This window comes from Pipistrellus hanaki (genome assembly GCF_964339955.1).
Source record: "Pipistrellus hanaki genome assembly, chromosome: 2".
NCBI classification, from domain to species: domain Eukaryota; kingdom Metazoa; phylum Chordata; class Mammalia; order Chiroptera; family Vespertilionidae; genus Pipistrellus; species Pipistrellus hanaki.
This window is the reverse complement of record NC_140504.1, coordinates 96,427,987-96,441,501: the sequence shown is the minus strand read 5'-3', so window position 1 is coordinate 96,441,501 and position 13,515 is coordinate 96,427,987. Positions and strand designations below refer to the sequence as shown.

The 13,515-nt window shown below is 39.7% G+C and overlaps 1 protein-coding gene across 1 annotated transcript in view; it reads left to right on the top strand.

The window, feature by feature from the left end:
* The window catches only part of CPB1 (carboxypeptidase B1), a 39,529-nt gene extending 30,859 nt beyond the window's left edge, over positions 1 to 8,670 (top strand). The window contains exons 10-11 of the mRNA XM_084875958.1: positions 6,434 to 6,518; positions 8,312 to 8,670. Of these exons, the coding sequence (XP_084732084.1) occupies positions 6,434 to 6,518; positions 8,312 to 8,499 (273 nt within the window). The 3' untranslated portion in view covers positions 8,500 to 8,670. The remainder of the gene's footprint in view (positions 1 to 6,433; positions 6,519 to 8,311) is intronic.
* Positions 8,671 to 13,515: the final 4,845 nt, after the last annotated feature.

The window sequence follows — 13,515 nt, the reverse complement described above, 5'->3', positions numbered from 1 at the left end:
TTTTTGCCCCTTCCCTGTCCTGAGGGGACATTTGGTTATGTTGAGGGGACATTTTTTGGTTGTCATAACTGTAGGAGTGTTTGGCATAGAGTGGATAGAGGCCAGGGGTTCTGGTAAACATTCCACAATGCACAGGACAGCCTCACAGCTCATGTGTCCAGAGTGCTAACGTTGAGAAGCCCTGCTTTAAACAGAGATAAAGATGGAGTCACATCTCTAGCCAAAGGTTCCTGGCTTTCACAGCATCTCCCACTCTTCTCATGTGGAGTTTACAGTGTTTGGCAAATCTGAAGTGCAGGAGGCCATGTACATTCTCATTCTGTAGCATTTGTTTCTTAATATTTATTTAAAAGAAGTACCACTTCCACACACACACAAAAAAAAATTCTGGACTTTGTAACTTCAGCTGACTCATGCTTAAAATTTTTCTTGAATTTTAAAGAGCTTAAAAATATGCCTGTAGATCAGCCAAAGAAAAAATGTGGTTTACATCAGTGAAAACATTTCCATACTCCCCGTGGGCTCTGCTGAGATAGACAGGTCCTCTCTCCTAGCCAAGCTATCCTTAACCCCTTGCCTTTCTCAAATCTTAGGGCTGTGCAAAAAGAACCTATACTTGTTTACCTTTTTTGTTTTTCCCAGAAACACATTTGTTTTTTAAAGTCCCAAAGGCCTTCTCCTCAGCACTTGGCTTCTCCTTTTGCACCAAAATCACAAAAGTTAAATTTCTCATTGGTCCCTTGGTGTGAGTTCCCCATTATCTCAAGACAGAAGGAAGGAGACTGCAGTTAAAGATCATTTTGATGCTTCCTTTATCACATATCTTACCCCAGAGGGATGGTTAAACTCAAGTGAGAAACAAGGATCTAAAGGAAATGTCCTTTTAATTAGTTTAAAGCCCTTGTCAGTTTTGGGGCCTCTGTTTTTTAGTACTAGAATAAAGGACCAGAGGAAGATTAGAAGGCAGCCTTCCTTCATGACACTGACTGTGTGCATGGAGGCTGCAATGAGGACCATAAGCTAAAAGTCAGGACCTCCCAGATCACAAGTCACCTGGAGAGACATGTCATTGGGAAGAAACACCCTCACTCTATTCTTCTCACCCAGGAGCTCAAAGCCTGGGGAACCATTATACTAACTGGTCTTTTGTCTCTTGAGCTTTGAGTGAGATGTGACACTCTAGATTGTCACTATCTTTTGCTGTATGGCCAAGGCCTCTTTCTAAGAAAACAGGTGACAAAGAGAACATGCATAAGATATAGGAAACTCATCTAAGGATTAATAAAGGCTAGTCATGTTTGGCCTTGACTGAAAGCAAAGTCTTCTCTGGGGCTGGTTTATATTTAGCTTTCTTCTGTTCTTTACAATTGGTAAAACCAGCTCCAGCAACATTTCTTTTAAAGTATTAGAAGGCCACAAGGAGAAGTGAAAAAGAGCACAGATTTGAAGCAAGAAGAACCTATCTCAAATCAGCTACTTACCAAGAATGCATGCCCTCGGGCAAGTTCTTTTATCCTCTCTCAGTTTCAGTTCTTTTATCTGAAAAATGGGGATAAAAGTATATAGCTCTTATCAAAAGTTCTTTGTAAAGTCTAAGGTTTATGTAAATGTTAGTTCTCATTTTGAACCTATTGAGCAAAGAGGTAATAATGTCCCTCAAATAACAGCTTGTATAGAAAGTATCATTAATTCGAGCTTTTCAAGATGTGGATCACACTCTGATGAGCTATTCCTTCTGTGAGTCTTTAGTTAACTTTCTTCATCCCTTTATACAGAGCCAGACAGGGAAAGGAGTTACCACTCTAACATTTTAGCAAATGCAAGAACCCTACCACTCCCCTGCCACCCTTCTCTCCCACTCCTGGCAGGGGTTAGTTACTAGCTTAGTTGAAACATCCCCACCAAGCACACTGCCCCCCATGGCATTCTATTCTGCTAGAAAATTCCATGTCAGTGAAATGTGGACAGATAATGTTGGGAAGATAAATGACTAACATTTGTGAAAGTATTTGAACTCTTCAAAAGAAAAGACCCACACTGATACCAAAGATTTTTGTTAAGATCATTGGAATTTAAAAGATGATATTTTGGTTGGCCAATGTCAGTTCCAACTTTTTTGTCTCTTGGTATTGAGGGGCTAAAAGAAAGGGTCCACAGATTTCATCTTTAAAAATTAATAGAAATAAGTAAAGGTCAATAGCAGAGGTCAATGCCATCAGTACCTGGTACTGCCTGCCACCCTCCCCATAAGCATCCCAATCTCCATTCAGGCAAGTCACGGTTCAGCCTTTGCAGAGCTCAGCACTCTATGCCCCCTTCCAAATCAGGCCCATCTATAATGCCCCAAAGTTTCAGAATTAGACTCAATCAACCAACCATGTGGTAGGTGCTATGCAACCTACTGAAGATACAAAATGAATAGCCAAGAATCCCTCCTCACAAGGAGATTAAATGCCAAAAGAAGTTATTACAGCAGAGTTGCTAACGTAAAAACATTCAAACCTGTAAAGAATTTTTGTGAGTTTATTTGAGCCAAACTGTTGGCTATTGCCCGGAAGCAATATCTCAATGGATTGGGATAATGCTCCAGAGAATGGCAGTTTTTTCATCTATTTTTATACATTGCAATCAAAGGAGGAGACATAGGTGGGTTACATGAAATCCATAGATGATAGACTAGAAAGGAGGGAGAAAGCAAAGCAGAGAAACCTCTGGGATTTGATGAAAAGCAAAATGATAGACACATACTTGGGTGGGTACAGAATAATTAACAGTTAACAGTTAACATGATAATAACAATGAAGGAATTTGTGGTATCTGTTCTGGTGCCCAGGCACATTAGGTTGTGCCCCAAGGGGTCCAGAAAAAGGAAGTTACAAGTTACCCAGACATTTCAAGGATATGTTATCTTGGATGCAAAAAGACAGATAGGCTAGATTAAGGTAAAGGTTACTTTGACAGTGAAGAAACAGGCCTAGGATGTGACTGTCCACCATAACTGCTTTTAGATAAAGTTTAATTTCAGACCATCTTTTGTAGTTACTTTAGGTCTTTGAGTTTGCAAGACTGTCATGCAGGCCTTCCCTGAGCTTGTCAGGTCAGCATGTGGCCCCTTTCGTCCACAGAGTGATAGGAACTCTAATAGAGAATGAGCTCTCACAAGAGAAGGGGCTCGGTGCTCCCTAAGAGACTTTTGGCAGCTTTGCAAAGAAGGTGACACTAAAATTGAAACTTGAAGAAAAATAGCATGTGAATCATGTGGACAAGGTGGGAAAGGAGAGTCCAACAAAGGGAGAAGGATACCCAAGGCCAAGGAGGTAAGGAGAGGCAGGAATGAGTTCAGGGGACCCTAGCTAGTAAGGGACATGGGGAGGCACAGCCAGTGATGCAACCTGAGAGAAAAGGGAAGGACTAGCCCAAATTCTTACAGCAAGAAAGGAGAAAAGTGAGAGCCACTGACAGATGTGATGATGAGGTAGATGTCCAGATGAGAGAGCAACAGCAGACTAGGCAAGTCAATGCTGAGGCCCAAACTAAATGTTCCTGCAATGTGCAGAGTGACAGAGCAAAATGACTGCAGATAACAGTTTTAAGATAACATCAAGCTTAGACAGTGCTTCAGTATCAAAGGCATAGCAACTGTTTCAAAAAAGACAAATAGAACTTTTGTGTGACTCTAATGGTAGTTATGAATAAATTGATAAGTTAATTAAGTCAAAAGAAGTAACAGATCATGAGCAGGCCCCTTAGGTTTTGTTGGATAACTCAAATATTGTTATACCGATAAATATATTGAGAGACTTGAAGGTCAACCAACACACAGGAGTTCAGTAGATGATGACAATGATCTTCTTGTTTTAAATCTTCTCTAGTCTTCATAACTTTTCACATTTGGAACTAACCTTGAAGAATCATATCTGGATTTTTCCCCAGCTTTATTGAGACATAACTGACATATAACAGTGTAAGGTGTAAAATGTGATGATTTAATACATGTACATATTGTGAAACATTTACCGCATTGGTCAACACATCTTTTACCTCACAGAATGATGATGTTGCAGTTATTGTTACGGAGAGAACATTAAAGCTTTCCTCTCATAGCAAACTTCAAGTGTTCAATACAGTATCTCTAACTATAGTCATGTTGTTGTACCTTAGATCACCGGAACCTTTTAGAGTCATATTCCTACTAAATAAAAGTAGTAATTCAAGGATTATAGAAAGATAAATAGAACAGATGAAAAACCTGAAAAAGGTAACTAGGGAAGAAATAAAAGGTTTTTAGAATCAGAGATTCTGCCTTACAAAAAAAATAACTAGAGATGTTCTTGGGTAATGGCGAGTTAGAGAAATTGTAGAACACTAAATAAATAAATAAATAAATAAATAAATAAATAAAATACTATTTACCTACCAAAATAATGAGTACCTCACCATGTTTCACATCTCTAAAAGATGGTTTGAAATCTATCCGGAGCGTGATGCAATGCTTGCAGACCATTTCGATTCTTTGTGCAATAGGCCTACACTAACAGATGGCAAGAAGACCTGACTCCAGTGTGGGTGAGAATAAGATTGAACAGGAACTAGACAGATCACATCAGTAAAAAAGGCCATGCAGTAAGAGAAAATGTATATCAGTTTAGCAGTTTAGGAAAAAAGGAAATTTTCAACTTAATGTCCAAAAGTCTGAGAATAATATGTTAATTCCAATAAGTTGATTACATTAATTCAATCAACCAAACCAGAAAATCATGATTTAAGTTTTATACTTCTTTTTAAATTTTCTAATTTACCACTTGGTTGATGAAGCATTCCCTCTTTGGGAGCTGGAATCCTTGAAGTCTTATAGAACGTGCCCTCAGCAGTTTTACATCGGACTCTATTAAATGAGTTTTAATAGAAAAAGAACTAAGGGAAGTTGCTACTTTGAAAATAGAGTTATTCTGAGTTCATCACCAACCTCAGTTTTTCAAGCATTTGTACAAGTTATGATAATGATGCCAACGTGTGAAATATAGCCAGTTTCACAACCAGAGTGAATTGTGGCTTTTTCTCTTATAGTAAACAGTCAGATTTTCAAATGTGTATTCCCCAAAGCCTAAGCAGGCCTTGCTTTCCAAATGATTCATTTAAATAGGCAGTGCATCAGAGGATGCTAGTGCCTCTATAGTGCAGGGAGGAACTGGGAACAGAGCCCTTCTCCCTGGGGAACTGAGTGGAGGGGCAGAAAGGCAATAGGTCTTTTGAGAGGGTGATGCTATTTCTAAGAAAAAAATAATACATGTAAATTAATATTTCCTAATTTTTTATTCTAGAATTTAAATATTCTGCATTTTGAAATAGAATAAATGTTCTCTAATTTCTCAATCTAGAACTCTTCCAAGCCAGAATGGCCACACATCCTTGAAACTGCCAATGCCTAAGCATCTCTGTGCTGACACTGAGCGCAGCATTGACCTTCAGTGTAGTTTCTGATGCTGCTGCCCCACCTCCCACAGTCCTGTCATGACTTTATCTTGGCTTTATAACCTGCTATGTTTCCAGGTGGTTTTTGGTTTGGAGTTATTTTGTGTGCATTTGACTTTTGTTTGTCTCTATTAACCATAAAAACCTCATTGCCTCCTTTCTCTTTCAAACTCCAGAGATAAGATAAATTTGTCAAACTAATCCTTAGACAAGACCTAATTTTTACTTCACAATGACATTTTATAATGTCAATAAATATGATATCTGAGACAGTTATCGATTTTTAAAAGTCTCTTTTGTCTAGCCTGAAGTAAGGTTTAAAAAAAATTTTTTTTTAACAAGCCTAAATAAAAATTCCAGAAAAAAAAATAAAGCCAACTAAGCTATATGTAAATAAAAAAGGAAAATTAAGGAAAAGATTTTCCTGTGACTAAAACAGAACTTATTCCTAGAACTCATGCTTTATTGTAACAGTAATTTAAAAGAAAGAAAGAAAGAAAGAAAGAAAGAAAGAAAGAAAGAAAGAAAGAAAGAAAGAAAGGACCTAATTCCAAATAATTGGATAAGAAGAGTGATGACCATCTTCACAGTTCCAACAAATAGTTAACTGAGCAACCTTTAAGTGACAAACCCTAGACAAACCCTGGGGACACTGAGTTAAGGACAGAAAAAGCCACTGAGGCCTTCAAGGCCAGCAAATAGTGTTGACAGAGTATAACCACTCTGTAGGACAGATGGAAGCTCTGAGTGACTGCTTGGGGCATTGAGGAAAAGCCTCCTGTCAAGACAGTCATTGGGATCTCATGACCAAGTTAGCTGGAAAGTTGGAATGGGTGTTAAAGGAGTATAAAATGTTAATGGAACTATGACTGTCCTCAAAACAATGTGTAGGTGTTTGTTTGTTTTTGGTTTGCAGTGTGTGTTCTGGTTTCTTACTCTCTTGCTGCTGGTTCTTTTGCAGAATGCCCTGGCTAAAGCCACTGTGAAGGAGCTGGCCACGCTGCACGGCACCAAGTACACTTATGGCCCAGGAGCAACCACGATCTGTGAGTCTGGGCTTCTGCTTCGGAACTCTGCCCGGAGAGCCCGTGCCTAAGAAGGCGATAGTGGCTCCCAGAGCTTTTCTTTCTGATCATGTAAAGCATGTGGTTTTGCCTCAGAGTGAATTTTTTATGAAATATGTCATCAGTTTCTGTTCAGAAAAAGAGAGAAAAGCATATCGCTTTCAACACACGTAAACATTCACTCTCTGTAAACACCTATTGAGCATCTACCATGTGCCAGACCTTACTGGGTGCTGGAGAGGAAAGGAAGGGTGGAGAGGAGGAAAGAGGGAAGGAGAAAGGGAAGGAAGGGACCAGTGCAGTCTTCAAAGTACCCACAGCAGGGAGGGAGGGAGGGACTGTGGACAGGGATGAGCTAAGTGCTGACCAGAGGGAGCACAAGGAGAGCACCCCAAGTAGTAACCAGCCCAGCCTCGTGGCAGGGTGACTGCCCAGGTGATGGTACAGAAGCTGTATCTGTAAGGACAGTTGCTGGAGGAAAGCATAGGAGGGAGGCTACTTCAGGCTCAAGCCAGTCACTCAGGTGTTCAAACAAGTGGCATGAGACATGCATGCAACAGGAGAATGAGGTGGGGGCTGGACCCCAGAACCTTGGAGTCACTAGAAAGGCACATTCTGCAGGCTCTGTTTTTAAAATGTAGCAATATTTTCCCCTGCCTTTGCATGATTTCTTTTGCCCAAGTTATGAAAGGACAGGAAATAAAAGGGAAAAGACCAGATCCAATCATCAAGGCCTCTCTCTCCGCCCACCCTGTCCCCCCCTTTCTTCCCCCTCCTTCCCCTGCAGCATGAAAGGCTCCAATCCTAAGGCTTTAAAAATGAAAGAAAGCTTTATGTAGAATACGGTTCTCTGTATTGTCCTTTTTTAAACTGTTCTGAGTCAGACAGTATATACTATTTCTTTAAGGGATTCTAGCAGAAATAACCCACCTATTCATATACTGAGAATTTCTTGTATATTTTATTCAACCTAATACAGTGGGGTTTGTGATTCTACTGTAAGGTCTGGGAGGGCAGAGGCCACACTTTCCTTTGTCCTGACATCCCCAGTGTTGAGCCCATGGCCTGCTGCTCAGTGGGGGCTGTACATCATTGACTGAATTAAATAGATGAGTGATTGAATGAGTGAATGAATGAAAAAATGAATGAAAGAGCAAGTGAATCAATAAATGAATTCATAATCCATGTGGCAGTGACACCATAACTTTATTTGAATGAATGACTGGATGACTGCCTAATCCATGCCAGGACATAGGCCAGGCCCCGAGGAAACAAAAATGAGGCACAGCCCTGGCCTCCAGCTGCTCCAGTTCTATCCTTCAGCACAGTGGCCCCAGGGCTGAGAGTCCTCTCTTCTTGCCAGTCATCAAACAGCTTTTCTTATTTTCCTGGCAGATACATATTTTTCCCAATTAAAAAAAAAAAATATATATATATATATATATATATATATATATATATATATATATATTAAACAAATTACATACTATATAGCAGTTTACCAAAGAATATAAGCACACTGAGTAATTTATACATTACAATTACATACTTCCTAGGGTAGTAAACACATTATTCCCACAAAGGAGGCTTAGCGGCAACAATGGTCTAATTTTAAAAAATAGCCTTTATATATTTATGATCCAGTTTACTAGGCAAGATGCCTACCTATATTATTTTGCACAGTGAAACATTTGTAACTATAAAAGGAAGCCAGTATTTTTAAAAATTTCCTTCCTAGATGTAAAGATTTGTTTTCTGCTGTTTGCACATTTCAGATCCTGCTGCTGGAGGCTCTGACGACTGGGCTTATGACCAGGGAATCAAATATTCCTTCACCTTTGAATTGCGAGATAAAGGCAGATATGGCTTTGCCCTTCCTGAATCCAAGATTCGGCCAACCTGCGAAGAGACGATGCTGGCAATCAAGCACATTGCCAATTACATCCTGGAGCATCCGTACTAGTGGAGCATCTGAGAGCCTTAGTTCAAAATGCTCACTGTTTCTTTTCTATCCTGAATTATCATTTCTGCTTGCCTGGATATTTCCAGATCTCAATTCTTCTTTTAAGCTTCTAGGTCTGTTACATTAGCTGGAAAAGTAATAAAAGTGAATCACTATCATCAGAAAACTTGACAGATTGCTTACTTCTTTGGGGAGGTCGGGGGGGATGAAGTGAACAAATGACTAAGTAAGCTGTGCACAATAATGAAGTGGGTCCACTGCACTTGGGAGTTAAAGACCGCTGGCCATAATGGGCAGAGCACAGAGATGCGAAGGTTATGAAGAGGGCTTTCCAGGAAGGATAGATGTAGGGAAATTTTGGGTCATAAACCATACCCTGTTTCCCCGAAAATAAGACAGTGTCTTATATTAATTTTTGCTCCCAAAGATGCGCTAGGTCTTATTTTCAGGGGATGTCTTATTTTTCCATGAAGAAGAATACGGTACAAATTTATTGTTAAATGAAAATAAAGGAAATTTATTACCTGAATACAGTGCGGTAGTACGGTAGCTGTCAACACAAACCAGACAAACTGAATCCTACAGTATCAAGAATTTACTCATTTATTTAATGACAATCATGTCATCATCTTCTGGAACATCATCATAACAATCCAATTCCTGAATTTCCTGGTGAATTTCTTGTCACTCCATTTCTTTCAGAATCAGTGGACCAAATCTCTCATGTTTAGCCTAGAGGGGCCTTATTTTCGGGGGGATGCCTTATCTTTCACTCAGAAGGAAACCTATAAGTAGGTCTTATTTTCGGAGGATGTCTTATTTTCTGGGAAACACAGTAGTATAGGTGAAAAGACCCCATCTTGGTTTTGCTTTCATCTCATGCAACTCATTCAAGTTATTTTATGAGCTGTATGCTATGTGCCAAGCCCTTTGCTAAGCAATTGAGAACTGAGCAATGAAAAAGAAAGCTAATATTTCTGTCCTCAGTGGTTGTATAGACCATGTGGATGTATAGACATGAAACAAATAGTTATTTAACCTGTTATTTAATAATCCATTAATTTACATTAAGCATGTAAGTGCTGGACAAACTGCATTAAAAAAAATAAAAATTAAAAGGTCTGATGTGGGGAGAAGGCTCTCTCAGGAAGCACTGAAACCTGAAGAATTAAGTCACAATTATAATAGCTGATGAAAAGAGCACCCCTTCCAGGCCCTGTGACTATTCAGAACCTGAGAGAAGCCAGAGATGGTGAAACTTAAGAGAGCTGTGTGTGGGCTGAGAAAGGAGTAGGGACTACATTAGGCAGGCCATCTTAAGGATTTAGAACATTTGTCTAGGAACAATGGAAAGCAATGAAAGGCATTAAATTGTAAATGACATGATCCCTTTTAAAATACTTACTGGGCTAAGGTGTGGAATGCAAGACTGGAAGTAAAACAAGAGGTACTGGGAACCCTGGCTGCATAAAAAATCACTCTAGAAATTGAAGTTTTCCAGAATTAGAATGGGACATGCTAATGATGGAGTATATTGTGCATAGTGCAGATTTTAAAATAATATGTATTTTTTAAATATATTTATTGATTTTTTCACAGAGAGGAAGAGAGAGGGATAGAGAGTTAGAAACAACAATGAGAGAGAATCATCAATCAGCTGCCTCTTGCACACCCCCTACTGGGGATGTGCCCATAACCAAGGTACATGCCCTTGACTGAAATCTAATCTGGGACCTTTCAGTCCGCAGACTGACACTCTATCCACTGAGCCAAACCGTTTTTCGGCTAATGTGTATTTCTTTCTTTCTTTTTTTTTTTTTTTTTTTTTTTTTTAATATATTTTATTGATTTTACACAGAGAGGAACTGAGAGGGACAGAGAGTTAGAAACGTCGATGAGAGAGAAACACCGACCAGCTGCCTCTTGCACACACCCCACTAGGGATATGCCCGCAACCAAGGTACATGCCCTTGACCGGAATTGAACCTGGGACCTTTCAGTCAGCAGGCCGACGCTCCATCCAATGAGCCAAACCGGTCCCGGCTAATGTGTATTTCTTAATAGTTTGGAGACATCTCTTATTTTAAAACCATAAATGAAATATTAGTTCATTGTTTTCTATGTGGATTCAAGGAAAATAGGATTCCACATCCATCATACTAGTAAATGTTGAAATATCTATGACAGTGTATTTTAAAAAAAGAATTCTATTTTGTATTCACCACCAAGAACACACAACAGAATAAACAGATAGTGACAATGTTGTACAACTGAAACTTATATAATGTTATTAACCAGTGTTTCCTCAATATAAAAATTAATTTAAAAAAAACTATAGTATATGACAGAAAACAAAACCAAAAAGCATCTTTTGAAGTCACAACAGTTGTTAGTTGTCAAGACGAAGACAGATTAATTGCATTCATTGTCCACTAGATGGTAGCAGTGAAGTTGCTGCAATTTCTCAAGCATTCATCAAAATAATTTAGTAATAAATTATTTAAATAAGAAGATAAAAAGATCCCAACCATCATGCCTCTGTTTGAACATCAGTCTATGAACCTGGCGATCATGCTTAGATTCCAGTCAGGGCATAAGACCAGGCTGTGGGCTCGATCCCCAGTAGGGGACATGCAGGAGGCAGCCAATCAATGATTCTCTCTCATCATTGATTTTCTATCTCTCCCTCTCCCTTCTGCTCTGAAATCAACAAAAACACAGTTGTTGGTTTTTTTTTTTTTAAAGAAGAAGAAGATTAAAAAGAATAATAATAATAATAATAATAAAATTCCTTTCCCTAGGTGGTTCAGTTGTTTGGAATGTTGTCCCATGCACTGAAAGGTTGCAGGTTTCGGTCACAGGTCAAGGAGCATACAGGAGGCAACTAATCAATGTTTCCCTCACATTGATGTTTCTCTCTCTCTTTCTCTCCCTTCTTCTCTCTCTAAGAATTCATAATAATAAAAGTTTAATATGCTAATTAGACTGGACAGCCAAATGACCTTTTGGATGTCATTCTGGACAAAGCCACAGAGGTGGGGCCAATAGAGAGGTGGTTAGGGGCGATCAGGCAGGCAGGTGAGCAGTTAGGGGCAATCCGGCAGGAAGTAGAGTAGTCAGGGGCAATAAGGCAGGCAGGCAAGACAGCAGTTAGGAGCGAGTGGTCCTGGATTGCCAGAGGGATTCCGGATATTGAGAGAGGGTGCAGGCGGGGCTGAGGGACTCTTCTCCTTCCTCCCCACCCCGCCGCCTCCTGTGCACAAATTTCATGCACCAGGCCTCTAGTCAATTTAATAATAATAATAATAATAATAATAAAACATGTCTCTGATAAAGATTAAAGAAGAAAGACATCCTTAAGCACAAAAAAAGAAATTCCTATAAATTAGTAAACAATACTGATGGTAATTTAAAAACAGATGTAATTAGCTAAATTATCTTTCTAAAATATGCAGAAAAGCATAGTTTAAAAAAAGAATGTGGTTTTAAAACCGTGGTTAGACATATACTACTGAAAAATCCTAGGAGTATAAAGATCCAGAAAGATGGAAAATTATTGCTATGTGAAGCATTCAATTTTACATCTCTTTTCAAAGAAATTAATTTAGGCGGAGCTTGAAGATGGCGACTGAACAGTCGGACTTGTTCTGACTCTGGTCCCAGAACGGATAAAAGTAACATCTGAGTCGCTCAGGGAGGGTTGATTGGCAGCTGAGGGGCAGCAGAGGTTTCAAGGAAGCTAGGCAGCGATCCACTGGACAGGATTTCCTGCCGGTGGCCAACACTGCCACAGCGGCGGCCGCGGCGGCAGAGGCAGCGGCGCTGTGAGAAAGGAGTGGCTTCTCTGAGGCCGGGAAAGCCCACAGCGGAGAGGTCCATCCAGTAGCTGAGACGCCCGAGTTGGCGCTGGCGCGTGGATTCAAAGGAGTTCTTCGGTCACCCACGGAAAGGTCAGAGTTTGCGGGGAAAGCCTGAGAGATCGCGGTCCCGCGGCGCCAGCAGCCACAGTAGCCGGGGAGTTCCGGCCCCGCCTCCATGGAGCGCCCGCAAAGCTGAGCCCTAAGAAGGCTGCAGCGACATCTAGTGCTGGGTTTGGCATAAGCTTCCCCAGAAGCGGGAATTTTTTTTTTATTTTAAAAAAAAAGCCAGGGGACACGGGACAGAGTGTTAAGAATCGCGGCTGTCCCGCCAAGGGCGGAACATCTGGACACCTCGATGCCTGATCCCCTTCACCCCCTAGCTTCAGAATACTAGGGAAGGACAGCCTAGTTGGGCATATCCGGGGAATTTGCAGGGAGAGAGTGCCTCCCTGGGAGCCAGCTGGCACCCTGCCAGCTAGAGCCATAGAGAAAGAAGGCCAGAGCAACCAAAAAGACTGGGAGGTCAAACCGGAAACACTGACACCTAAGAGCTGAATTACAAACTGCCTTTTTTTTTTTTTCTCTTTTTTTTTTTCTTTCTTTTTTTTGTCTTTTAATTAATCAAAAATAAATGGACACAAATAACTAAGATATAGTCTACTAAAAATTAAGGATTATCTTACAAAACTGAGGGGCAGTGGAAAGCTGGGAACTGCAAGACTGTCTGGTCCGAGAATCAGAAGTGCCAAATACATTAACTGAGGAAGTAAGGGACTACTACTGGTCATTTTTATGCTAATTTTGCTATTCTTTATTTTATTTTCATTTTTTACATCTTTTATTTAATTTTCATTTTTCATATCTTTTACTTAAGAAACAATTTTTTTTCTTTTTTCCTTACTTGATTTTACCTTTTCAATTACTACATTTTTCAATCTCCATCATCACTATTACTACTGCTATTTTGCAATTTTTTTAAAAAAAATTTTATTTATTTTTTTTTCTTTTCTTTTTTTTCTCTCTCTAGTACCATTTTATTTTTTCATTATTTTACATTGGGAGTAACCTTCATTCTATTTTAATCTCTACTATAGCATCATTCAACCCTATCTCAACTCAACCTTTACACTATCACTCTCTTACTAAACTTTACCCT